At 38.9% G+C, this 27,923-nt stretch overlaps 2 protein-coding genes across 2 annotated transcripts; one reads left to right on the top strand and one right to left on the bottom strand.

The window, feature by feature from the left end:
• The first annotated feature begins 5,796 nt into the window (after positions 1 to 5,796).
• On the top strand, positions 5,797 to 12,698 carry LOC113718509 (uncharacterized). The gene is made up of 5 exons (XM_072072142.1): positions 5,797 to 7,695; positions 7,903 to 8,934; positions 9,094 to 9,709; positions 9,773 to 9,870; positions 11,790 to 12,698. Exons 1-5 carry the CDS (start codon positions 5,797 to 5,799, stop codon positions 12,696 to 12,698), a joined length of 4,554 nt encoding a protein of 1,517 aa, XP_071928243.1.
• A 10,324-nt stretch (positions 12,699 to 23,022) lies between these two features.
• LOC113718741 (protein ACCELERATED CELL DEATH 6-like) lies at positions 23,023 to 27,817 on the bottom strand. The gene is made up of 4 exons (XM_027243650.2): positions 27,451 to 27,817; positions 26,328 to 26,961; positions 24,739 to 25,271; positions 23,023 to 23,957 (listed from the first exon to the last, which is right to left on the bottom strand). The coding sequence occupies exons 2-4, from the start codon at positions 26,917 to 26,919 to the stop codon at positions 23,265 to 23,267; spliced, it is 1,818 nt and encodes a 605-aa protein (XP_027099451.1). The 5' UTR covers positions 26,920 to 26,961; positions 27,451 to 27,817; the 3' UTR covers positions 23,023 to 23,264.
• Positions 27,818 to 27,923: the final 106 nt, after the last annotated feature.

Genomic DNA, 27,923 nt, shown 5'->3' on the forward strand with positions numbered 1-27,923 from the left:
CCTCCAATTTAAGGCAAACTTAATCTAAGAAAAAGGAATGGTCGCTCAACATTTATCAGCAAATGGTCCAACTATTAGCCAAAATCTCAACATTAAATTAACAAATAGGCAAGCTGACTTTAATTACATATTGACACAACCTTCACCTTTTTATCACGCTTTTCTATTTTTCTCTTTTTTTTCTTTTATTCCGTTTCAATAGTAATAATAGACTTAGGCTCTAACCATTAGAGCCTTTTGAATGAGCCTGGTTACTCAGCTCCTTTTGCTATACGACCAGATACTCATAGAAATTACTATTTGTTAATGCGAGAATCGACACTTTTGGTGAAAATCTCCGATTACTAAGCAGTAATAACTAGCGAAATATAGCCAACTTTTATTCACGACTAAGTAACAAAATAACTCAAATAACACAAAAATAGCTGCAGCTAGCCTTAATTCTTCAAACATGAATAACTAAAGTTAATAATTGAACCAACTCACATCAAAATACCCACAATTATTCCCTATGCCTAGAAAAGTTTTTGGGTAGGTCAGTATATTTCTTGAAATGATGGTTGAAGGGATTCTTGGTGAAATTAATTTTCAATTGCGGCTAGTATGCTAACCCTAGTCATAAAATCAGTGCAGACTCTGTTTCACTAAATCCTTTCTAAAGTAAATAAAAATTTTTTTTTTTTATAGAAACGTTAGGAAATATATTGATTTCAAAACAAGCTATACAAACTTGAGCAACGGCCCATAAGGAGCTCTACAATTGTGTCATTTGACACAGAGAACTTAGATATTCCTCATCTCGCGCTAATGTAGTAGCATACTTACTAATTCTTCTCCCTAGTTTATTACTAATTCTAAAGTAAATAATAGATAGTGTAAGATTGAATTTCATACTTTCGTTGACCAGTGCGACTTGGTAATAGCTGAAGATGTGCAATAGTTTGGCAGATGAAGCAGAAACCACATGGTTACTAGATCATACGTTAATAGTCTGGCAGAGAAGCAGTAGACTCAATTTAATTGAACGTATATCTTATACCAATGTATGGATGAGAAGATGAGCAAGAGCCAAGAGGGACATCAATTGACAGTGTATAAAGACATGCTGTAGTGCAATTCAGTTATAAGGTTTATGTGATTATGTCTTTGTTGTTGTAATTGAATTCTGAGACACATGCAATGTTTTAAAACCCGGACCGTCAATTGAACCGGTGAGGTGAAAGGGTCGATGTTCAACCGGTCAGACCGGTTCAACCTCGGTTCAATGAATTTTTTTAAAAATAATTTATATAAATATATATATGCACAAAATAAGATATGCAATGGACTAATTTAAAACTTTATATGATGAAAAGTTCACTATTTTTGAATAATTTGGATTTTCAAAAATAAATTATTTAAATTATAAGTTAAAACAAATAAATTTCATCTCAATTTCAATTATATCTACCAAAAAAATCTTAAATCCAATCCAAAAATATCACAATATTTTGAAATTATACAAAATTCACGTCTATGAGAATTTGACATTGTGAACTTAAATTTTAATTTACGTCTTTGAGATTTAAAGATTGTAATTTAAAAAAGAAAGTTTGGAGTTCGAAAGAAGTTAAGAGAATTGAAAATAGAAATGCAAACTTGATAAGAAACAAAAAATGAGATAAAAGTGAGTGGTTGTGGCATTAAATAATTTGGGTTAAAGAAAAATAATTCTTTTTTAACTTTTTCTAATTTGATGGGCAAAAACAAAATTAAAAGATAGAAGAAAATATCAATAAATTAAAACTAATGAGGTTTGATTAAAAATGGAGTGACAAAAGAAAAGATGAGAGAGAAAAGAAAGAGTTGAAGATTAAAAAGAAAGAGTCATGAGAGGATGAGATTTTGTAAGAAAAATGGAAAAATGAAATATAGATGTTTGTTTTATATAAATAAGTTATCAAAAAAAGCAAATAAGATGTGATGGTGCAATGGTTACTACATTGGTCTTCTATTACAAAGGTTTTGAGTTCGAATCTTGATAGAAGCATTTTGCAAAAAGAAAAAAAAAAGAAGGAAAACTCAAAAACCGGTTCAACACGGTTCACCGGTTTTCCCGGTTTTTACCGGGTTTGACCGGTTCTCTGGCAAAGTCAACCAGAGCATAGAATTGGACCGGTGCCATGGCCGGTTCGCGGTTCAACCGGTCGAACCGGCCGGTCCGGTCCGGTTTTCAAAACATTGGACACATGTAAGAGATTATATCTATTTTAAATATCAGTGACTCTGAATTCTGCATTGTTTGTTTGGTTGTAACTGGGTCCCTCATTAGTGAATTTGTCTCATTCCCAACCTTCTCTTGCTGTAAAATTTGGTGTCACATCAACTTCCTGAAACCGTATCATCAGATTCACATTCCTCTCTCTCTCTCTCTCAAGTAGTGATGGCTATTAATTTTGCCTCTGCTTTTATGTGATCCATGTGGCTCACATCAGAGATGATTGATAGTCTTTGGATCACATCCATGAGACTTTCACCTTTTTAATGATTTTTTTTTTAATTTTTGGGTTCCCTGTCTGGTGGTGTCTTTTGTCATTTGCGGTGATGATTCAGTGCTTTTACCAGGCAAGAAAACATTGATGGAAGGAAGTTTGCCCTTTTTTTTTTTTTTTTTTTGGTGTTGGATAGATTCAAGAAGGCGAACATATGTACGTGCTTGAGCAATGTGGCTAAGCATTGACCAACTTATGTGCAACGCCTTATAGATCATAATGTGGACGAATTAATTTTAGGTTTTATTTTGCTAGATGATTTGAATCGCTAATCATTTTAGACTTCGGATAGTTGACATGTTCAAAGATCTGGAAGCTTTTAACAAGGCTTTGCTTGGAAAGCAGATTTGGAGGTTTATCACCAAACCAAATCTACTTGTGAGTAGAGTCTTGAAAGCCAAATACTTCAGCAAGGAGTCCTTTTTCACATGTAAAGTGATAGGTTGCAATTTCAGCATTTATTTTATTATTAATTCCTCCTATTACCTGACTTGATGTGGATTAATTGCGGGATTCTACTCATTTTTAGTATTTTGCATTTATTTCAGGGAGTAGAACGAAAATATGATAACAGGTGCCAAATTGGCTGGAAAAGAATTCAGATGATAAAGCTTGTCCCAGGGGCACTTTTGGAAAGAAGATGTCACGCCCATTTTGGTAATTTTCGCAAAGGAATGACGGACGGAGGGCTTCTTTGCCTGCTGTGAGCCGCCGCAATAAGAAGAGGAAAAGAGGATCAGATGAAGTGGGCTTCTCCTTAGTTTTTTTCCGACTGTAGCTTAGCAGCAATGCTTGACTTTTGCTTTCCCTTGGACTTACTTTTGACTCTAGCAACTTACGGATGTTAGGAAGAAAAGCAATTGTTAGCTTTTAGCTTTGAGGATTCTTCTTGATTTCTTTTCTTTTGAACCCTGCGCATGCTTTTGTGTTCATTCGATATATTGAGACGAATTGGATTTTGCCGAATTTCAACGGACATGGCCGCTGGTTTCTTCTCAATTTCCCGTGAATTTAGTTCACCAAAAATGAGCTAATTCCCTTTGTCTAGTCAAGGGACAACGGATGCTTTGGGTCGCCTAAAATTGTGAGATCGATTTAATTTTATCTTTTTCTTTTATTTATTAGTATTCGCATATTCCTTATTTGCAATGCTTGTGATTATTTAATTAATTGATTGTCTTGAATCCAGATAATTAGTTGATTGGGTAATCTATTGTCAATTAGGACATTAAATCCGTAATTGTTTAATTGTCCTAAAATAGTGACAACTGGCATGATTAGGTTTGTGTCAGGGGAATACGCGGGCTAATCTAAACTAACCCTGGTAGTGCGTTATTTGGTTAGAATAGGGCTCCTCTAATACGTAAGGCAATTGGAGAATTAAATTCTATGGGCGTACCTAGGATTATTTCTCAATTAGAGCAGTGATTAACGGGCGTACCTTGATCACCGACACAGTAAGGAGGGGTTGACTGTCATCGCTTGTTTGGTAGTTATAACATATTTATTGATAAATAATTGGAATTGGCTTTGCATCGATGATCAATTAGGTGAATCATTGCTGAAGTTATTTCTTGGCTAGATCCTTAATTATTACTCATTTGATTTTAATATTTTGTTATTTAATTTTTAGTAGTTTCTTAGATTTTATTTGGATTTCTTTGAGTGTCACCTTCTACACAAAAACACCCTCCTTTGTCACTGTGAATTTGAAAAGAAACAATTACTCTCAGTCCCTGTGGATTCGACCCTGCTTACCGCTATCTACGGAAATTACTTTTAGTTTGAGCAGGTTTTATTATTGCACAGGTTTCGACAACCTGTCAATTTTTGGCGCCGTTGCCTGGGACTGGCGTTATTATTTGTTTCTTTTTAAATTCATTTTTTTTGTCATAATTTTCTGGTTTTCTTCTAGTGTATGCCTCGATCTTCTCATGCAGGTGATTTGATTTTTGACCCTGAGGTAGAGAAGACCGCGCGTAGAACGAGAAAGGAAACCAGACAGCTCAGAGAGGAGCACTCTAGTGCTACATCTCAGAGACCTGAGTCAGGAGTCGAACCAACAGATTCATTTGGTGGCACTTCGAGTGACTCGGAGCAAGAAGAAATCCCCATGGCTAATGCACGAACATTAAGGGAGTTGGCTGCCCCTAATTTAAATCAGCAGCCTTTGTGCATTACTTTCCCGAGTTTGAGTGAAAACACTTCATTTGAGTTAAAATCTGGTCTGATTTCTCTTTTACCCTCTTTTCATGGTTTACCAGGTCAGGAGCCGTATAAGCATCTGCAGGAGTTTGATGTCGTGTGCAACAGTATGAAGCCCCCGGGCATTACAGAAGAGCAGATAAAAATGAGGGCATTTCCCTTTTCCTTGAAGGATTCTGCAAAGGACTGGCTGTACTACCTGTCACCAGGTAACATCACCACGTGGGACCAATTGAAGAAAAAATTTTTGGATAAATATTTTCCTGCGTCCAGGGCTGCAAGTCTAAGAAAAGAAATTTGTGGGATCAAGCAGCATCCAGGGGAGTCGCTCTATGAGTATTGGGAACGGTTCAACTTCTTGTTGCACAAGTGTCCCCAGCACCAGATAAGTGAGCAGTTGCTCATTAAGTATTTTTATGAGGGGCTCCTTTTTGGGGACAGGAGCATAATTGATGCTGCAAGTGGAGAGGCACTGGTGAACAAAACCCCTCAAGAAGCACGGGAGTTGATTGAGAGGATGGCAGAGAATTCGCAACAATTCGGTACGAGAGAGGATTGTCCAATACGCAAGGTGAATGAGGTAGAGACACCCTCCATGCAGCAGCAGCTAACTGAGTTGACCGCGTTTGTTAGGCAACAGGCTGTGAGAAATGCATCACAAGCCAGGGTATGCGGGATTTGCACTGGTATAGGTCACTCTGCAGATATGTGCCCAATGATTCAGGAAGAAACTGCAGAACAGGTGAACATGGCTGACCACGCGCCCGCGCCAAGGAAGCAGTACGACCCTTACTCAAGCACCTACAACCCCGGGTGGAGAGATCATCCCAACCTCAGTTATGGAGGGAATAGGCAACCCAACTTTACACCGAACAGGCAGTCTAACTTTGTGCCAAATAAGCCACCGGGGTACCAGCAGCAATACCAACCTCGACCACCTCCGCCCCCAAGCTCTGGTCCATCTTTGGAGGAAATGATGAAACAAATGATGACAACCATGGCGCAAAATCAACAAATGATGACAACCATGGTGCAAAATCAGTAAAGGACGGACTCCGAAATGCAGGATATAAGGAATCAGATAAGTCAAATGACCACAACAATCAACCGTTTGAATTCCCAGAACCAAGGGAAGCTGCCATCTCAACCTGAGTTGAACCCGAAGAATGTGAGCACCATGACCCTGAGGAGCGGGAAGGAAATTCAGGGGCCTGAACCTGTGATCCCTAAGGATAAGGATGAGGAAAAGATCGAAAATGAGCTTGAAAGGGAGGACAGCAATGGTGCAGACCCAAAGGTACTTCCTGACCCAATAATTACAGCTAAAACTAACCCGCCTCCTTTTCCTAGCAGGTTGGAAAAATCGAAGAAGCATGATAAGGAAAATGAGATTTTGAAGGTTTTTCGCAAGGTTGAGATAAATATCCCCCTGTTAGACGCGATCAAACAAGTACCAAAATATGCCAAATTCCTAAGGGACTTGTGTGTTAACCGAAGGAGGTTGAGGGGAGATGAGAGGGTCATTGTTGGGGAGAATGTGTCAGCGGTCCTGCAGAGAAAGCTTCCACCCAAGTGCGGGGACCCATGTATGTTTACTATCCCCTGTAGGATAGGGAACACTGTGATTAGAAGGGCCATGTTGGATTTGGGAGCATCAATTAATGTCATGCCTAAATCTATATATGCTTCTCTAAAGCTAGGTCCATTAAAAGAAACTGGAATAATCATTCAATTAGCTGACCGCACTAATGCATATCCTGATGGGTTGGTTGAAAATGTGTTGGTGAAAGTTAATGATTTGGTGTTTCCAGCTGATTTTTATGTACTTGATATGGATGATGATCACTCCCCCGATCCCTCACCTTTGTTGTTAGATAGACCCTTTATGAGCACAACACAAACAAAAATTGATGTTAATAAGGGTACCTTATCCATGGAATTTGATGGGGAAACTGTGCACTTTAATATTTTTGATACTATGAAATATCCATCAAACTCCAACTTTAGCTCAGTTTTCTCTGTGAGTGCTATTGACCCTGCGGTGCAGGAAGTATTTGAAACTGTTGGCAGGGATGAGTTGGAGGTAGCTCTGACCAAGCACCTCGAGTTGGAGACAACTCCTGAGGTGGAGTGGAGTGAAGATCTAAAGTGCACAATAGGTGCATTACACTCATTGCAGACCACCACGAGAAGGTATGAAGTCTTACCTATTTTTACTCCCGAACCTCACCAGAGGGTATTGCCATCTGTGGTGCAGGCACCTGTACTGGAGTTGAAACCTCTACCAGAGCACCTGAAATATGCATATCTGGGTGATAATGAGACACTCTCGGTGATTATCTCATCGGCACTGTCAAAAATCCAGGAGGAGAAACTGATCCGGGTCCTTAGAGAGCATAAAGAGGCGATAGGTTGGACAATTGCGGACATTAAGGGAATCAGCCCGGCCATCTGTATGCACCGGATTAGACTAGATGAGGATGCCAAACCTGTACGACAGGCTCAAAGGAGGCTTAACCCCCTCATGATGGAGGTGGTGAAGAAGGAAATTTTGAAATTGTTAGATGTGGGGATTATTTTTGCAATATCAGATAGCCCTTGGGTGAGCCCGGTCCAGGTAGTCCCAAAGAAGGCAGGAGTGACGGTAGAGGCCAACCAAACGGGTGAACTCGTGCCAGTGCGAAAATCCACTGGATGGAGGCAGTGTATTGACTACCGCAGGCTGAACGCCGTCACCAAAAAAGACCATTTTCCTTTTCCTTTCATTGACCAAATGGTTGAACGTTTAGCTTGTAGAGCTTACTATTGCTTTTTGGATGAATTTTCAGGATATTTTCAGATAGCAATTGCACCAGAGGATCAAGAGAAGACAACCTTCACGTGCCCGTTCGGGACCTTTGCCTATAGACGAATGCCATTCGGGTTGTGCAATGCACCTGCAACATTCCAGAGGTGTATGGTAAGTATTTTTTCTGAATATGTGGAGAAAATAATTGAAGTTTTCATGGATGATTTCAGTGTGTATGGTGATAGTTTTGATACATGTTTAGATAACCTGAAATTGATCCTGATAAGGTGTATAGAGACTAATCTTGTGCTTAATTGGAAAAAATGTCATTTTATGGTTGAGCACGGGATAGTCCTGGGTCATATTGTATCGTCTAAGGGCATCGAGGTTGACAGGGCTAAAATAGATATTATATCTGCTTTGCCTTACCCCGCTAGTGTGCGGGAGGTACGCTCTTTTCTTGGACATGCAGGTTTTTACCGGAGGTTCATCAAGGATTTTTCAAAAATTGGAGCCCCGTTGTTCCAACTCCTACAAAAGGAGGTGACCTTCGAATTCGATGCCAAATGTGAGAAAGCCTTCGACAAGTTGAAAGAGTTGTTGACCTCACCCCCAATCATCCAGCCCCCTGACTGGAGTCTACCATTTGAGATCATATGCGATGCCAGTGATCATGCTGTAGGGGCTGTGTTGGGGCAAAGAATGGGAAAGGCAGCCCACGTCATCTATTATGCGTCCCGAGCACTGAATGGAGCTCAACTGAATTGCTCCACTACTGAGAAGGAGCTTCTTGCAGTTATTTTTGCTTTAGAAAAATTCAGGTCATATTTGCTAGGTGCTAAAGTAATTGTATTTTCTGATCATGCAGCATTAAGGTACCTAATGACCATGAAGGATGCCAAACCGAGGCTCATCAGGTGGATATTGCTACTGCAGGAATTTGACTTAGAGATAAGAGATAAAAAAGGCTCAGAGAATCTATTAGCAGACCATTTAAGTCGCATACCAGTTGGGGAGGATAGCGAGCCGTTGAAAGATGCATTCCCTGAAGAGCATTTATTTTCTTTAAATTCTCAGTTGCCTTGGTATGCTGATCTGGTCAATTATTTGGTAACTGGTAATTTTCCTGCAGGTTGGCCAAAATCGAAGAGGGATAAATTGAAGAGCGACGCCAAGTACTTCATCTGGGATGACTCGTACCTGTGGAAGAGATGTGCAGATCAAGTGATGCGGAGATGTGTAAGTGGAGTGGAATTTCAATCGATTTTAGCTTTTTGTCATACTTTTGCCTGTGGAGGTCATTTTGGACCCAAGAGAACTGCTCATAAGGTTTTAGAAAGTGGATTTTATTGGCTTTCATTGTTTAAGGATGCCTATGTGTTTTGTAAGTCATGTGATCGCTGTCAAAGGGTAGGTAATATAGCCCGTAGAGATCAAATGCCCCAAGTCCCGTTGATTTTTGTTGAAATTTTTGATGTTTGGGGTATAGATTTCATGGGGTCTTTTCTTATTTCATTTGGTTTTTTATATATTTTGCTGGCAGTTGATTATGTGTCTAAATGGGTGGAGGCTAAGGCCACTCGAACTAATGACTCGAAAGTAGTTGCAGATTTTATCAGAGCTAATATTTTTGTGAGATTTGGAATGCCAAGAGCTATTGTCAGTGATAGGGGAACGCACTTCTGCAACAAAACCATTGCTGCGTTGTTTCGCAAGTATGGTGTACTCCACAGGGTCTCGACGTCGTACCACCCGCAGACTAATGGTCAAGCGGAAGTATCGAATCGGGAGATTAAATCCATTTTGGAGAAAATGGTGCGCCCCGATAGAAAAGACTGGAGTCAAAGGTTGGAGGACGCACTCTGGGCCTATCGGACGGCGTACAAGACTCCTATAGGGATGTCACCGTATAGGTTGGTATTTGGGAAGCCGTGTCACCTTCCAGTGGAGTTCGAGCACAAGGCTTTTTGGGCGATAAAGCAATGCAACATGAATCTAGAGGAGGCCGGTGCCCAACGGAAGTTGGATTTGCAAGAATTGGAGGAGATTCGGAACGAAGCCTACGAAAATGCATTAATTTATAAGGAGAGAAGCCGGACATTTCATGACCAACAAATTTCAAGAAAAACATTTGAAGTTGGTCAGAAGGTCCTCCTATACCAATCAAGGCTCAAGCTATTCCCAGGTAAACTACGTTCCCGTTGGATTGGACCTTTTATTGTTACTCACGTTTTTCCATATGGTGCAGTCGAAATCCGAAGTGCTAAGACGGACAACAAGTTTGTGGTGAATGGACACCGTCTCAAACACTATTACGAAAGTTTTTCAGGTGGAGAAGTGGAGACAGTACATCTAGACGCACCACCGTGTCTTAATCAGTGACACTTTGCCATGTCTAGCCAAAGACATTAAAGAAAGGCGCTCCTTGGGAGGCAACCCAATTGTTCCTTTTAATTGTTTGTTCAATTTCGTGTGGTAGTTTAGATGTGTTCTACTTGAATTCGATTGATTTTGGGTTTCAGTTTTCGTTTTTACTGATTTATAGATGCCCTTCAGTCATGACGTGCCCGCGTGGTGATGTGCAGGAAGCTCACGATCAGAAAATTCAGAAACTTCTGAGAGCTCTCTTGCCCTCATGACGCGCCCGCATGGTGATGTGCGGGAAACTCAAGATCAAAAACTTCTGGGAGCTCTTTTGCCCTCATGACGTGCCCGCGTCACGTTCGCGGGAAAGGTAAGGATTCAAAAAAAAAGAAAAAAAAGAAAAAAATAGAATAAACATTTCTTATCACCGAAACATTATTATTTCCGTGGCTCAAAGAGCCTCATAATTGGAAGAAAAAGAAAAGTAAAATTTTTGAAAAAAAGCAGCAATTTCTCTCATTTTCTTTTTCTTCTTTTCTTTTCTTTCTTTTCTTTCTTTTTCTTTCTTTCTTTCTTCTTCTTTCTCTTTTCTTTCTTTCTTCTCCCCTGTTTCTTCTTCTTCTCTGTCGACCGAAGAACCCCTGTCCGCCGCCCACTGGCGCACCTCCTCCGCTACCAGATCGCGCAACCACTCCAGCTTGACCGACGCCTCGAGCAGCGCCTCCACCATCGCGCGCCCGAATCGCGCGCTCCGCCGCCGCGGCTGAAGTTCCCGCCGCCGCTGTCCCCCTCGCTTCGAGCCCTCCGCCAGTCGTCACCAGCCTGCGCCGCCACACACACACGGACGCCAACCCTCCGCCAGATTTGCTCCGCTGCTGAAGCTCCACCGTCGCCCACGCAACTCCTCGCAGTCGGCCCCCCCTGAAACCGCTGCCACCTAAGCGCCACAGCCCAACTCCTCGCAGACGATCAACCTACGCACCTAGCGCCGCGCGGCTGCCACCTTTCTCACTTCACTCGCCTTCTACGGTGGAGGTATTTGAGTTTTGCTCATCAATTTCTAGCTTTGATTGTGGCTGTTTAGTTCCCTCGCCTTTGGTCTTGTTGGCTACGGGAGCTTATTTCTGCAGTTGTGTGGTGACCCAGTGGTACTAGTTATGCTGTGTGCCCTGATTTTGTTGATTACTCGCGTGCCATTATTTTGGGAGAATTCATTGCGTTTTGGGTGGAGTTAAGTTGACTTGATTTTGGTTGGTTGGCTGAGTTCTTTTTGCTGAATTTATAAGTTGCCGTAGTTGCCTTTGCTGATTTTGGTTTGGGACATTACCTGGCCAACTGGAGCCATTTGTTGTGATTGAGGTTTCATTGATTTTGGCCTACGTTTTTACCCCCAGTGGTACTGGTGGGAATATTTTCAATTGAAATTCTTACCTCTAGTTGGTTGGCTGCGTTAATATTGTCGAATTTCTAAGTTGTCGTCGTTGCATTTGCTGGTCTTGATTTGAGGCATTACCTGGCCAACTGGAGCCGGTTATTGAGATTTTGGGTGAGTTACAGTGCTGTGATTGTTTGTTAAATTTGGAGGAGACTTTGAACCTAACGTTGCTTGTTGGATTGACTTGCTGAGGTCTATTTTGCTTCATTCACTTCTGATATTGCATAATCGTTGAAATCCTGTGTCGTTTGACTTCCTCTGTTGGGTTGCTCTTGCCTCATCGCTTTGTTGGGGGCCTCTGCCTGAGTGACTTTCTGTGGGGTATTGGCCATGTTTGCTCGCTGGACTTCTTCTGTTCATTTTTGATTGGGTTACTACGGGGAGATTATTGCTTCGTTCTTGCTGAGTTTCTTTGGCTAGTTGCATTTGCTAGTTTCTATACCTGTTGGGGCCTCTGTTGTTCCAGTTGACTGTGGGTGACATGGTGAGACCTAAATCCTCCTCTAGGTCTAGGACCTCTCAGTCTCAACCCCCTCCACAAGCCTCTATTCCTGTCAACTCACCTACCAACCTACCCTCCTCTTCTAGTGTTCGAACCCGTTTGGGTAGGGGTAGGGGTGCTCAGGTAGATACCCCTGCTCACTTTGGGGGGCACTTAACATTTACCAGACCCGCCGATCGGCAGAGATATGCTAAGGTCTGTGAGAGGCGTATTATACCCTGCAAATCTTGTCACAAAATCACTATGACTGCCCTGCGTATACGTGAGGAGGTCAATCAGATGTTTACCGCCATTGGGTGGTGCCCGTATCTTGATATCTCCTGCCCTGCTTTTGTTGAGCTGATTCGGGAGTTTTACTCCACCTTTGAGTTCGAGTTGCCTACGAGATACACCGTTGAAACACCAAATGTCATTCATTTCCGTCTAATGGGTAGGGAGTTCAACTTTTCCATTACCCAGTTCAATCTGGCATTTGGATTTATCACGAGAGAGTATGCTGAAACTAGGGAGTATGCGGAGAGTGCCTGTGATTACATAGAGCCATTTCTCTCCCAATACCATGATGTGTGGGAGGAAATGTCAGTCGATCAACACCGCTACAACCCTTCTAGGTCTAGGAGCTCCTTTCTTAAGGATCCTAGTGCCCGCTATGTTCAGCGATTCTTAGCCTACAGCTACTCAGGGCGCAAGGACAGCTCCGGTATACTCTCTCGACCTGAGTTTTTTCTTCCTCTGGAGTATGAAGAACAATATCAAGGTCAACTTGGGGTGTTGGTTGGCTGCACAGTTCAAGACTGTTTTGACCAAGAAGAACAAACCTCTGATTCTTGGGTCCTACATTACCCACTTGGCGACGCAGTTGGGAGTTCTTAGTCTCGAGGACCACGACTTACATTTGGCTTTCGAGATGGAGCTCCTGGACGTGAACTGCTTAGAGAAAATGGGAGTCGTCGAGCGCCTGCCCAATGGTTTCCACCAGTTTACCCCTCCAGGCCCAGTTCGAGCTCCGGGTGCACGGCCTTCAACACAGGCGGGGCACTCTTCATTCCCTGGGTCGGCCGAGGACACCGCTGGGCCGTCATCTTCTGCGCCACCTCCACCATATGGGTCAACTGAATGGCAACAACTCCGGGAGCGGGTTCAGAATTTGGAGGCTCGAATGCTCAACGTCGACCTCAATGTAGCGGGCATAGCACAGAATTTGGCGCAATTTCTGCATCATACGGGCTTTCCTCCTCCAGCTCCACCTCGCCCACCTCTTTGACCGGATTTCAGGGAAGTGTTGCTGTCCTCTCACCCACTTTTGTTGGTTATTTGTCACATTGAGGACAATGTGTCCTATAGGTGTGGGGGGGTCTAATGGGGTGCTAGTGTTTTTAGTTTTCTTTAGTTTTTAGTTTTATTTCTAGTTGCTCATTTTCTTTCTTTCTTCTTGGTGCTTATCTCTCCTGAAAAAAAAAACAGAAAAAGAAAAGAGAAAAAATTGATTGGATGTTGGCTCATTGACTCTAATTCTACTTTTGCCAAGTTTTTTTTTAAAATAAGTATGTATCGGGTTGATGTGGTTGGATCCAAGATATCTCCTTGGTGAATATCGGATTGCTTAGCTCTTTTGATTTCTTTGTTAACTTTTCTAGGCGTTGGGAATGATTGTTGGCATTCTAAGGTGAACTGGTCCAATATTGACTCCAGTTCTCCATGTTTGGCAGTAATGAGGCGAGCTGCCCCTATGCTTAGTTGCTAGTGTTGGTATTTCATGTTTTTGGCTTTGTTTGGCTGTGAATAATCTGGACTGTACTCCGCTATTAGTCACTACTGAGTAACCGGGGATCTGCACCTAAAAGTGTCGATTCTCGCGTCAAAAGGTGGTACTTTATATGAGTACGTGGTCGTATAGCGGAAGGAGCTGAGTAACCGGGCTCCTTCATCTAAAAATGTTGGAGTTCGCGTCAAAAGGCCCCGGCGGCTAGAGACTAAGTCTTCTTGTGTCAAATATTATTATTGCTTGAAGAAATGTAAAAAAAAAAAAAAAAAAAAAAAGAGGAAAAGAAGAGAGAATAGATAATAGGGAAGCTTGCTGGTTTATGGACTTAATATGGGGACTTGTGTGAATACTTGGATCATTAGCTGATGAATGTTGCGTGCCATTCCTTTTCCTTAGATTAGTTAATTTGGAAATTGAAGGAGTTTGTGGTTTAGAGGCTAACTGGGGGGATGCTTCTCGGATTTTAATTACTAGTGCCCGATATATGATTTTTTCGTGAATATCTTGGCAATATAGGAGATTGGGCAATGGCCATCATCGAATTTTGGTGTTCGTTTACTATTCTTATGCTTGAGGACAAGCATGGGTTAGGTGTGGGGGGAATTGATAGGTTGCAATTTCAGCATTTATTTTATTATTAATTCCTCCTATTACCTGACTTGATGTGGATTAATTGCGGGATTCTACTCATTTTTAGTATTTTACATTTATTTCAGGGAGTAGAACGAAAATATGATAACAGGTGCCAAATTGGCTGGAAAAGAATTCAGATGATAAAGCTTGTCCCAGGGGCACTTTTGGAAAGAAGATGTCACGCCCATTTTGGTAATTTTCGCAAAGGAATGACGGACGGAGGGCTTCTTTGCCTGCTGTGAGCCGCCGCAATAAGAAGAGGAAAAGAGGATCAGATGAAGTGGGCTTCTCCTTAGTTTTTTTCCGACTGTAGCTTAGCAGCAATGCTTGACTTTTGCTTTCCCTTGGACTTACTTTTGACTCTAGCAACTTACGGATGTTAGGAAGAAAAGCAATTGTTAGCTTTTAGCTTTGAGGATTCTTCTTGATTTCTTTTCTTTTGAACCCTGCGCATGCTTTTGTGTTCATTCGATATATTGAGACGAATTGGATTTTGCCGAATTTCAACGGACATGGCCGCTGGTTTCTTCTCAATTTCCCGTGAATTTAGTTCACCAAAAATGAACTAATTCCCTTTGTCTAGTCAAGGGACAACGGATGCTTTGGGTCGCCTAAAATTGTGAGATCGATTTAATTTTATCTTTTTCTTTTATTTATTAGTATTCGCATATTCCTTATTTGCAATGCTTGTGATTATTTAATTAATTGATTGTCTTGGATCCAGATAATTAGTTGATTGGGTAATCTATTGTCAATTAGGACATTAAATCCGTAATTGTTTAATTGTCCTAAAATAGTGACAACTGGCATGATTAGGTTTGTGTCAGGGGAATACGCGGGCTAATCTAAAATAACCCTGGTAGTGCGTTATTTGGTTAGAATAGGGCTCCTCTAATACATAAGGCAATTGGGGAATTAAATTCTATGGGCGTACCTAGGATTATTTCTCAATTAGAGCAGTGATTAACTGGCGTACCTTGATCACCGACACAGTAAGGAGGGGTTGACTGTCATCGCTTGTTTGGTAGTTATAACCTATTTATTGATAAATAATTGGAATTGGCTTTGCATCGATGATCAATTAGGTGAACCATTGCTGAAGTTATTTCTTGGCTAGATCCTTAATTATTACTCATTTGATTTTAATATTTTGTTATTTAATTTTTAGTAGTTTCTTAGATTTTATTTGGATTTCTTTGAGTGTCACCTTCTACACAAAAACACCCTCCTTTGTCACTGTGAATTTGAAAAGAAACAATTACTCCCAGTCCCTGTGGATTCGACCCTGCTTACCGCTATCTACAGAAATTACTTTTAGTTTGAGCAGGTTTTATTATTGCACAGGCTTCGACAACCTGTCATAAAGTACAAGGCACTGCCTCGTGGTTCTGGAAGGGATTGATGAGTGTGAGAGATGTGTTGGAAGAAGGGGTACTGAGGAGAATAGGGAATGGGGTTAGCACAAAGATATGGGAACATAAGTGGATTCCACAGGCCCCAAATGGCAAGCCATCAACAACTAAGCCACAAAATTGTAGGTTTGAAACAGTTCAGCAGCTCATCACCAACAAAAGATGGAACTCCAATCTGGTTTTCAGACTTTTCAATAAGTCGGATGCTATGAGGATTCTTAGTATCCCAGTCAGCCTAGGGGGGAGAGAAGACTCACATTATTGGGGATACAATGAAGGAGGAGAATACACGGTGAGGTCTGGCTATAAGAGGTTTATGAAAGAGAGCTTAGGCAGTAGCAATTCTAAGGAAATGGCTTGTACGAGCATGGAGGCAGGCAGTAACCAACGTAAACAGATATGGAATGCATTATGGAGGCTTAATATCAAACACAAAATTAAATTGTTCATATGGAAATGTATCAGGAGTGCTATCCCAGTCAGAGAGGCAATTTTCAAGCGAACTGGAGAAGGTGATCCAGTTTGTAAAGGCTGTGGAGAAGAACCGGAAACAATTGAACATACTCTTCTGCAATGTCCCATAGCAAAAGCCATCTGGAAAATAGCTCCAATAACTTGGGAGGGGGCTGATGATCAGATAGGAAACTTCCACAGATGGTGGAGTAGGATCACAGAGGCGAAGAATAGACAAGATGGAAGAAACCATATGGGGCTCACAGCTAATATACTTTGGCAAATTTGGAAGGATAGGAACAAAAGGGAGTTCGAGAACCAGGCAGGCTATAATCCGTGCAGTGTTATTCAAAAAGCACACATGGAATGGCTGGAGATTGTGGAGTTAGATTCGAAGAAGGAGCCTCAGAGCACAACAGAAACAGTGGTACCAGTGGAAGTGGACAGTGTTGCACCAGATAGCCACGAAGGGGTAAATCTGAGAGTGGCAATCCAAACCTCTAAGAGAAATGCAGTACTGGGTATTGGAGTTTCTGTGCGCAGAGTACCAAATGAGGCACAGGAAGTATTGGCCTTAAAAGACAGAAGCTCGGGTGACCACATTATTGATGAGGCTACAGCAATCAAGCTAACTTTATGCAAAGCTTTGGACAGACAATGGAGTACCATCTCGGTACATATTCGTAACAAAGGACTGCTGAAGCTACTCAAGCTTGGTAAAGCTTCGGACTGCAGAATGACAACACTGATTGAGGATATCCTTAGCTTAAAATCACTGTTTCGAATGTGCTCATTTTGTTTAGACAATGATGATGATAACATAGATTGTAACAGTGTTAGTTCTTATGCCCAAGGCATTTTGTTGGATGAGGAATTCCTTGTTCCTCCATGTTCTTGAACACGTTGTGTATAGCTTTTTGGGCCTTTGCTCAATGTGTAAACATTTTTATTGACCAATGCAAGAGTACTAGCATTTGGAAAAAAAAGACAGATGAGAGGGTCGGTCAGAAAATTCTATTACTAACTCACAATTGCTACGTTAAACCTTCCTAATTTAAATATGTTCTTTTATTCTCTTGCTAATTGTGTCAATCTAAGGTAAAGAATATGGTTATGAGAGGGAGAAATTAATAAGAGCTACTTCGAATTATGGAGCAACTTCTTTTTGAATAGGTTACTTCAATCAGGTCTACATGCAAGTTTTGGCTAATTCATGTTTTTAGCTTATCATATGAAGCTTTTCACAACTTGGCCAAGTTTGAACTTTGAACTTCAGCAATCAAGCTCAATATTGCAAAGGAAAAAAAAATTAAATAAAAATACCAACATATGATAGACAAAATTATGCAGGCATGGAAGATGATTCCAATTAATTGGTGAAATGATAAATAGACAAAATTCCAGAAATTAGAGATTTTGGATTCAAATCACTTCCTTCTCAACTTCTTAAATCTCACCTCTCATCTGTTAAAAATAAGAAAAGGACAAACACAAGTAAACAATAAAAACAAAGTAAAACCTCAGTTGAGAATTGCAAGAAAGTATTTTTTGTTTTTTAACTTGTTTGTTCATGCGAAATCAAAGTTACAAGTTAGGAACACAGATTATGCTCGACAAAAACATACGACCTAGGAAAGCAAGACAGAGAGAGAATTAATTTACTCATATTTCTCAAGCATCAGAAGCAAAAAGATACGACTTTTAAAATTACCTGGGAATTCAGTTGCGTACTAAATATATAAGAAACCGAAGATGAAATATCAGGCTTTTCCTTGTCTACTGGAGAAATTCCTTGCTTCGACTTTTGGAAGGTGGAGCGTTTTTGCTTTATAATGCTGATCACTGCGATATAATGGGTGACCAGACTCACTACTCCCTAGCAGTCGAGAAAGTGTGCTTTAAATCAGAGGACAGAAAAAAAAAAGCTAAATACAATTGAAAAAAATTAGTTTTTTCCACCTTTTTTTTCTTTTCTTTTCCTATTCGAGGAAATTTTTCCCAAACAAATTATGTATGCTTGAGGAGGTTTATGTGCTAATTTTTTTTTAATACTTATTGAAGTATATTTTTATCCATATGATAACGCCTAAATGAGTCCAACCATATTGGAAAAAAAAAAAGAACTCTTTTTTTTTGGGGGGGGGGGGGGGGTTATTGGACCTGGTCATCTACACATTTGGATTTTCAAAAAGCTCTTTAGCAAATTAATTTTGCTAGTTTAAAACCAAATTTTATGAGAACAGTTTTTTTTTTTTTTTTTTTTACAAATAACTATAATTTCTTCTTCTTCTTCTTCTTTTAAGCAAGTGGGAGGACCTTCTATTTACAATTCTTCCTCTTTAGGACCCAAGTCAATCCACCTCCAATATCTTTTGTTTGCAAACACATAAAATATACTTTAATCATTGGTTAATGAAGGGACTTAATTTATGCAACTTGTTCAAGAAAATCTTCTAAAATCTTTTAATAGTTTTATGTTATAGACATAAATTATTGGACAAAATAATTCTAAGTAAATTACAGTTTAACCTCCTCTGAATTATTGATTTTCCATATAACGGTCTTGTGATTTTAAAAACTATAAATAACTCTATCATGATTTGAATTAACATATCAAAGTGATGAAAATCGTTATCTATAATGGAAACAATTAAAATGTCAAGATTATTCTCGTTTAGAAATAAAAATGACTGAAATTCAAAGGTACATAAATGTATAGTACATATAATACTTTAAGTCTTTATGGTTTGATGATTTACAAGAATTTTCAAGCATTTGAATGTTGCTGTTGGAAGCCTCTCAGGAATGGTACAACCTGCAAGCATATACTGTAAAGTAGACCACAAGATAGAGCATCAATATAATATATATATATATATATCTATATATCTATATGTTCATCAACCTCAATTACCCAGGCATTCATTTTAAGAAACAAACTAAAGTACTACTCCATAAATGAATCTCTAGTCACCTTAAGATAATCTCCATTCAGCCCAAGGCACTTGAGTAAGGGCCAGGAGCTGAGAAGTTTGGTCAATAGGATCCTCCGATTCTGTCTATGATTTTCAATTCAACAACTCCATTTAATGACCAAATATATGCGTGGTCTAACTCAGAGCAATTAATATACTGGCTCAAAGTCGAAATCATCGTTCTTGCAAAAATTCAATATTTTCAGCGTCAAAGCAGACACATTAAAATGTTGGATACCCCGACACCTAATTATGAACAAAATGGCAAGTTTGGGCATGGTAATTTGGACGGGCGACTCAAAGGTGATTTCAAATAGTCTGAGTTCTCTGAGCATCTTGAAGCCTTCCAAGGCTGTGGGTAATGTTTTACAGATACACTTTGAGAGGTGCACTTTGGTAAGTTTCGGACAAGAGAAAATACAAGAAGGGACATTATAAGGAATTGGACTTGAATCATTAAGAATCAGTTCTTCGGGGGCCCTCCCTTGATGAGAAGAGCAGCCATTGATCAATAACGGAATACTCTTCTTAAGGTAAATCTGGCACTTGAAGATCAAATTGGAGGATAGGACCAAGGTGTTGAAAGAGTATTTTGCTGACTATCTTTACATGGTATTGTTGAAATTCGATGGCTGATCTATTGCCTCTAATATCTTCTGAAAATTGCTTGTTAAGCACAATGTTTGGATGTCCAGCCCATATATATCTCCACTTTCTGGACAAAATACTAGTTCTTGCTGCATCTCGAGTAGGAATGTGTACCAATATATGATCTCTAACATTGTCCGAAAGGCTTGAGATTCTATCAAGAGAACACCCTTCGACGTCAATCCTTGTTCTTCTTTCTGTTCCCATTGGTTCTAAGCTCTAACTAACAAAAGAATAATTTATATACTGATCAGAAAAAAAGATGTGTTCGGTAAAAGGCACAGGCTACAATCAATTATCAAAGTAAATCCTAAAATTTTTTCTTTCCCCAGTTGCCAATTAAATGGAATCAACCAAGCAACTGTATCAATAGTAATACAATTGGAAAGTAAATCCGTTTAACAATGGACATTCGAACTTAAAAAAAAGAAGCTAATATAAATTTTCTCCGAAAAGCAACCTTAGAAGAAGTGGGCAAGAAACGTGTTCTTGACTACGAGTACGAGCAGCAGAAACTGCTCTTGACGAAGAAGAGGGCAAAAAGCTGAGCAAAAGATAATTATTCTTTTAAGTCGCTTGACCATGTGAAATTAGACAAGTTACGAGCACAAAATGTTTCTCAAACATCGGAAGCAAAAAAGATACAACTTGCATGAAAGGGAAAAAGAAAAAAACCGGTGATTATGAAGGACTAAAATTACCTTGAAATTGGAAGTTGAGTTGTCGAATTTAATATTAGCAAGAAATCACAGATGAGAAATCAGTCTTTTCCCTGTCTACGGGAGAAATTGCTTGTTTTTGACTTTTGGAAGATAGAGCCATAGTAGTCGTGAAAGTGTACCTAAAAGCAGGGGACGGGGAACAAAAACTGCTCAATACAATGGAAAATTTTTTTTTTTATAGCTTTTTTCCAACCTTTTTCCTTTATACTTTTGTTTTCTTTTCCTGTTCGAATACTTAGAAGAGTTGTTAGAACAACAATTTAGAATCTGAAAACACACATCAAGAGTATACGTTTGATTTACTAAATGGGTATGGAAACGAAGGTTACATCTTTTTTTTTTTTTTTTAGATAGCTTGAGGTGGGTTATGGGGTTAATTTTTTCCATTTTTTGAACTATCTTTTTTTGTGCTCATGACAAAGGCTAAAATAGTCCAATCATATTGAAAAGAAATATATATTAGAAATCTTAAAAGTACGTTTGTAAGTCACATAGTTATGGGTAATACCCAAAATTTGCTTATCTATACATTTTGATTTTCATAAAATTCTTTAGTTAAAAAATACTAAAAATTTGACAAGAGTGCATGTTAGAGATGAGTTGGACAGATTTATTTGATGCAATTTGATTGATGCTTGCTTGAAGTTTGTTTGTTCTACGAGACTTATCTAAAGGAGAAATTAATGTTTCATTAGTGATATATTTGAATCTTATAATTATTCCATACTAAATACATTAAGATAACATAATGGTACATTAATATAAGTAAGTAGATTATAGTTGGTTATTTTATAACACATTTTCGTAAAGAGGAATTAAAGAGATATTATAAGAGAAATTAAAGCAGATAAACAAGGTAACTAACGAAAAACTTGCTTTGTGGGGGCTAAGTGCTAAAGTTCCAAATAAAAAACTAGAGTTTTTCTAGCGGATGCCCTATTGACACTTATTAACACACTAAATTTATCATGCATATATACACACTAATAATTATTACTTTTTTTGCATTTATACACTTTTCCTAATTGAACCCCTTACATTTATATGCTTTTTTTTTTATGAATCTTATATTTCTAAAAATCTAACACTTGACATATATTTTAAGGAGTGTCCTTAGGATGCCCATTAGACGAATCGAAAAACTAATAGTTAAAGTAACAAAGTTCTGAGGTTTATGATACAAATCACTAGTCTACGGTGTTCGTATTGATGGTACAAGTCCCTTCACATTCGGCAATGATATCAAAGAGTTATATAACTAATGGCAAGAAAATTTCCATAAATAATTATAGTATTGGTTTTTTTTTATTTAAATGGAAGAAATTGAATCTAAAGCCTCTTAACCCCTACATTACCATCCAACCCAACTCTCTCCTCATATTATTGGTTATTATTCCTTGTTAAGGGCAAGCTTTTTAACTGTTTTCAGCAGTTCATGACGTGATTCAAGTAAGGCTTTATTTAAGGAAGGTGGACCTGCTGCCTACTAAGTTAAATTATTTTTTTTAGCGGCACACAATAGTTGAGATTTATAAATATATAGAAGGAGGAGGAGCAGAAATGGTTGCAGGAAGCAATCGTTCCAGAAGGTTCATGGTTAAAATTTAGCCAAAAAAAAAAAAGGATTAAATTACATCCTGTACATCATTTTTCACACCATGTATAGGGTCTACAAAATTTTGTTATATAGTTACACATTGTTAAAAGTAAATTACACCGTGTGCACACAAAATTACATCTTGTATATTTTGCACAAAATCGGTTCTAATAGTTTTTCAGATGACCATTCAGGCTCCGTGTCCTATACAGACACACATGCATGCGCACACATTGTGAGTATGCTTAAAATAATAGTGTTTATTCATCCAAAACATTAAATTAATCAGTGGTTAGAGAAATCAGATGATTAAAAGTAGCATTAGATAAAAATACCATGCATTATAAAGAAATGAATCTTCCATATTATATATATATATATATATATATATATATATATATATATATATATATGTATTATGCTTAAAATAATGTTTCTTTATACAAAACATTACATTCATGGTGGGTGGAGAAATGGGATGATTAAAAGTAGCTTTAGAGAAAATACTTTGCCTTGCTAAGGAGTGAAGCTTCATTATATTGTAGGGGCAGGGCAATTGCCTCAAAGAATTTATAACTTCCATAGTTTTCAATGTTGGAGAATCATAAATAGGGTTTAGGATTTCTTTTTTGGTTTACGTTAGGGGTTTGGATTCTACTACTATTAATTCACAATATTGCAGCCGGTGTAGATTTTATGGCCTTCTTCATGCGAGAGTTATGTGAGGTCCAAAAAATTAGGAATTTACTTACGTTTTAAATTTGATTTAAAAAGAAACAGAGATTAAGAACATGGCAAAGTTGGTAATTGAGAACTGAATTCTTGCGTGGTCATTGTGATAGTGATTGGGGTAAATGTCTTGATGACATGAAAAACACCTCAAACTATTATTTTTCAATTGATTCTAGAGTATTTTCCTCAGCATCAAAGAACAAAGCGGGGAACAATCGTTAGTTGAAGCGAAATATGTGTCCACGAGTTTAGCAAGTGACTTGTCTAAAATTATCTTATGCATTCCAATGAATCTAGAATGATGTATTCATAACTTTAAACAAGTCTTTGTAAGTTCCAAGATAATTATGAGAAAAATGAATCAGTAAATTAACTTCCACTCCAAATATTCCTCTTGTTTCTTGGTCAAATACCCAACAGAGCCGGTAAGTTCCAAGATGATAATGAGAAAAATGAATCAATAAATCAACTTCCACTTCAAATAGTCTTTTTAATTTTTGGCCTATTGCCCCGCGCTTCTCAATGAGAATTTACCAGCACAAGTTGCACAACTAATCCGATCGGTGAAATTCTCATACCGAATTCCGAGTGCACCGATACTGAAAGAACAGTAGGCATCGGTGGTGTTTCGAAATATAGACATATAGGTCCTTGACATTTTGTTGGGTCTAAGCGAAAGAAAGACCACAGATGTCTGAATGCAGAAGAAAGCAGCAAGTACACACAGCACAATCTTGAGGGGCAAGACTTGTAGCACTGAGTACAAGCCAGTAATGAATGCTATCATCATTGATATGACAGCCACAAAAATATTTGTCTGAATGTCTTGGAGCTCAGACCATTTATACCTGTCATTTTTGGTTTGCAGGATCTTAAGTTGTCGAACCACTGCACCAATGGAGAACATTATTGCTAAGGAATCTGAGATTACGAATGTAATAAAAGCTGCTTTCTTTCCTAAAACTGCCAAGCCTTGGTTCAGACCGCCGCTGCTATAGTATCCACCTGGGACAGTAAAACCGGCCGCAAAAGTGACCGTTGCAATCAGGGTGGCCACGATCAAATAATTCCCTGCCAGTCTTTGCAGTTTCTTTGGTTCATGAGTTTTTGATGATTGTAAATTCTTCTTCAGAGTAGCTACATTTCGATAACCTGGAGTTCCACCCACTTGCTGCAACTCATCCCTGATTAAACTCTAGGCAAATGATTTGAGACACCGCCAAATTGTGAAAAATAGTGTCAGTTATTTCATTTGGCATCTAATGTAAGATAGTCTTGGAGCACTCGTCCAACACTACTTGGATAAATCTTATGATGTATTGAGAAAGGACATAGAAGTGAGGAATGTTAACAATCATATCTGGACCGGCTAAGGAAGTGATGCACAGATATTCAATCCCATCAGCAAAGCAATTTTTATTTTTATTTTTTATATTTTACTTTTTGCAACAAATTTTACCATTTAACTCACTAGTCTATGCTAATTTTATTGCCCATATCTTATTTCTCGTGCCTACATTTCTTTCTGCGATAGTGTGTTCATACAGTGTTAAAGTTTTAAAGAGTTGTCAAAGAAATAGCGTATCAAGTATTAAATTTTATTTGTTTTTAATTGGTACATGACTCGATTATATCACCAAAAAATGAAAAGAATGATAAGAAAAAAGTACTTCGTAATTTAGACTAACAATTTCTATACTAGTATGCAATAAATCGCTCGTATCATATTTGAGAGAATCTTTCATGGATGTATTGTTACATCGTTTGTTTTATTATATGCTCTTATTCTGCTTTTGTTTTTCATCTTCTCTTTTATCATTTATAAACTCCAAGAAAGGAAAAAAATTCAAATGTGGATTGAAGATCCAGTTTATTAGATCTAGTAAAAGTAGATATATTTTAGACTGGATATTTGCTTTGACCGTGTTCTGATACAACCGATAAGACAATGCAAGTGGAAGAAAAGAAAATCTTACCTGTCTTTCTGAGAGCTCGTCTGCCTGTAGGATTCTATCTAGAGGCGTAGAATTCAATCTGTCGATGGAATTGACGTCCACACGAGGATGATTTAGAAGGCTTTTCCCCTCCAAGGTTTTGGTAGCAGCATAGAGGTGGAGAGGAGTGTTTCCTTTTCTATCCTTCTGATTAATGAGCTCCGAAGCCCAGGGGTACTTTTCTAAGGCAAATTCCAACACTTCTCTTTTCTCGTATTTTACTGCAAGGTGAAGGATATTCCGACGTCCATAAGTACACTCCTCCCAACAATCTGGGCAATGGGATAAAATCTCTTGCACCAAAGCTACACGTCCATGAATTACAGCAATGTGTAGAGCAGTCTTGGAGTCATCATTCTTGGCAGCAACATAGGCAGTAGACCTATCAGCAGACAGTAGTAGTCTTGCAATTTCCTGATGATTAAATTTGGCAGCATAATGAAGTGCAGTCCACCCAAATTTATCGGCCCTTTGTATAAGATCAGGCCGCTTTTCCAAAATCAGCTCCATGGATTCTGACCATACATAATTCACGAGTGTCAAATGCAATGAGCTTCTAACGTTACTTTTGTGTCACTTCAGCTTGCACTTTAGGTCAATTCAAGATTTTGTGTTTGTATTTGCTATTGTGTTGAAGTCATTACAGTTATTTCTGAACCTAAATACCCTTTGCCATTGGTATAAACAACCGATCAGATTGTGGATGACCTTCTTTTTCAAATATTTTGTGTCTCACTAATTGCTGTAAAACTCGTTTCTTTCTCTCACTCTTCTTTAACTTCAGCAGCTGACATTGCTTGTACTTCTTAATTTAAGTATCAATATTCTATAAATTCTCCCTAAAGAAAAACACCCAATGTCTTAAACTTCAGTAGATTGAAAACTTTGATCCTCCCAAGTTTCCCTCAAATCAATTTGGCCAGTGGTATAGATGGCAAAAAATCATCCATGTGCAATTATAGACATTTGAAAATCTTAGGAGGAAATTTCTTGATTGGAGACCCATGTTCTACCGAATTGAACTGAGAGCGCTTTCTTATCACATTATATACTTGGCGAAACAATAAAATGCTTGTCAATCTTTTGGACATGAATGTCTTCATTTCCGTTTTGAAACGGACTTTGAAGGCATGTTATATGTTAATACTACTGCTTTTCATTCTAATTTTTTCCCCTTTTTTCCCATTACATGAGAGGGAGCATGGATTTATCACGCCATTCTTGAATTAACTTAGGGAAAACTGCCTCAGGCTTCTTAGAAAAGCTATAATTGGATGTTGATCTTTATGAAAGACAAGTTTCAATTCTTGATTCGTCCCGTCTGTAAAGCTAGTATGTACCGGCCTGTTTTTGAAAATTAGAACCACTGCATTGAACCACTTCTATTTCTTTTTGTTCCTTATGGTCAAGGTTGGTCAAATTGTTGTCTTTGAAAAATCTTTGGTTTTATCTCAAACTAATTAACCTCTCCAACGTTTGTAAGAAAGAAAAGCATATGCATAAAAAGAAAAACATCAAAGGAGAAAAAAAAAAGAAGTTCACAGATTTGCTTTCTTTACAATATAACGTACCTGGCAAATCCCATATTGCTGCAGCGTGAAGGGCAGTTTTGTGACCGGGGCCAAGATAAGATGGTGACTTGCAAGTCTTCAAAATCAGATCCGCAATATGCCGATGTCCCATCTCTACTGCGACATATAGAGGAGTCTCCGAAGCATAATTGAGGCGATATCGGAACTCAGGATCTTCTTGAACCAACAAATTAGCAACCTCATAGAAGTTGTTCTTAACTGCCTCGTGTAAAGCTGCGTTGCCATCCACATTAGCCATCCTCAGCATCATCTTGCGTCTGTCGACAAAACAGGCGCAAGACCAACATCCTTTGTTCTGTTTACTCTGATCAATAAGTTCTCCAACAATGCTAGAATTCCCATTTCTTGCTGCCAAATGAAGTGCAGTCTCACCACGAGCATTCTTGGCCATTAGCAAACAGCAATTTCGTGCAAGGATATGTCGGACAGCATCTGCAGAGTCACAGGACTGGGCTAATACGTGAAGGACAGTGTTTCTTTTTGGAGTCCTCTGATCGTGCAACTCGTCCGAAAATTTTCCTAGTAGGCCCCAATCACCTGACTGCGCAGCTGCATACAATTCAGGATGCATCCCTTTTTGTGGAAGGTTATGCAATTCAGGATCCACTGCTTTCTGCAACTAATTATCTTGTCAGTAAATCTGAACTTGTTGAAGTTACTGACTTTGTTGTAGCTCAAGTATGCATGAAACATGAATAATTAGTTTTTGAGGCTTCATTTCTTTACTTTGTTGAGCAGCAAGAGTTGAACTAACCCCGCGATGGAGGGCAATTAATGTGTGTTTCGACAGGAGCAAAGGAAGAAGCAGATTTGAGGGTAGAAAGGAGATGGGAGAGGAAGAAGGGAGAGGGAATTCTGCTTCCGGATCAGAACCAATAAGATGCAGAGAAAGGTAATGAAAGGACAAGGTGCAATAAATCTCGGATCTATGAAGTGTTATCGACAGCACATACTTCGAATTTAAAGCATGGCTAAGCAACTCGAATTAAAACCTTTTTTCATGTTTATAATTACAATTAACACAGAATGCTGAGACCCAGCACATACAAATTATTACTCAAACAGTACAAATCGCCCTATTTAACTATAACTACAAGCAAACCTGTATTTCGTTTCCATTTGCAGTTTCATGATCTATGCACTAACTTCCTTTTTCTCCCTCCATAGCTTCAGGGAGTGCTTTTGCTTCAGGAAAAGTGCTGTGCGTGGCCCCATTATGGTCTCTTTGTCATTCCTGAAATTTTGCCGTGAATGCATCGTCTAATGCAGTTACATCAACATGGACCCAAATGTCTCCCCGGACCTCGCAGCAGGGGAGAGCCCATTTTCTTGATCTTAATTGCCTATATTCATGAGCTTAAAACTAATGCATGTTTATTGAACTCTATCAATGCTTTTAATTAATTTGTCCAATGCTTCTCGGTTGAGCTACAGAAGTTGAAACGTCACCACGGTGCATGGGAAGTACTTGTCAGATTCTTCACAATCTTCTTGTTAAAGATGAAGTGCATGGAGTAGTACTCAGGACTGAACTGAAGAAAGCTAAAAGAAAGAGAAGAAAAAAGGGAAATTACA

The sequence above is a fragment of the Coffea arabica genome, chromosome 11e (assembly GCF_036785885.1).
Source record: "Coffea arabica cultivar ET-39 chromosome 11e, Coffea Arabica ET-39 HiFi, whole genome shotgun sequence".
NCBI lineage: Eukaryota > Viridiplantae > Streptophyta > Magnoliopsida > Gentianales > Rubiaceae > Coffea > Coffea arabica.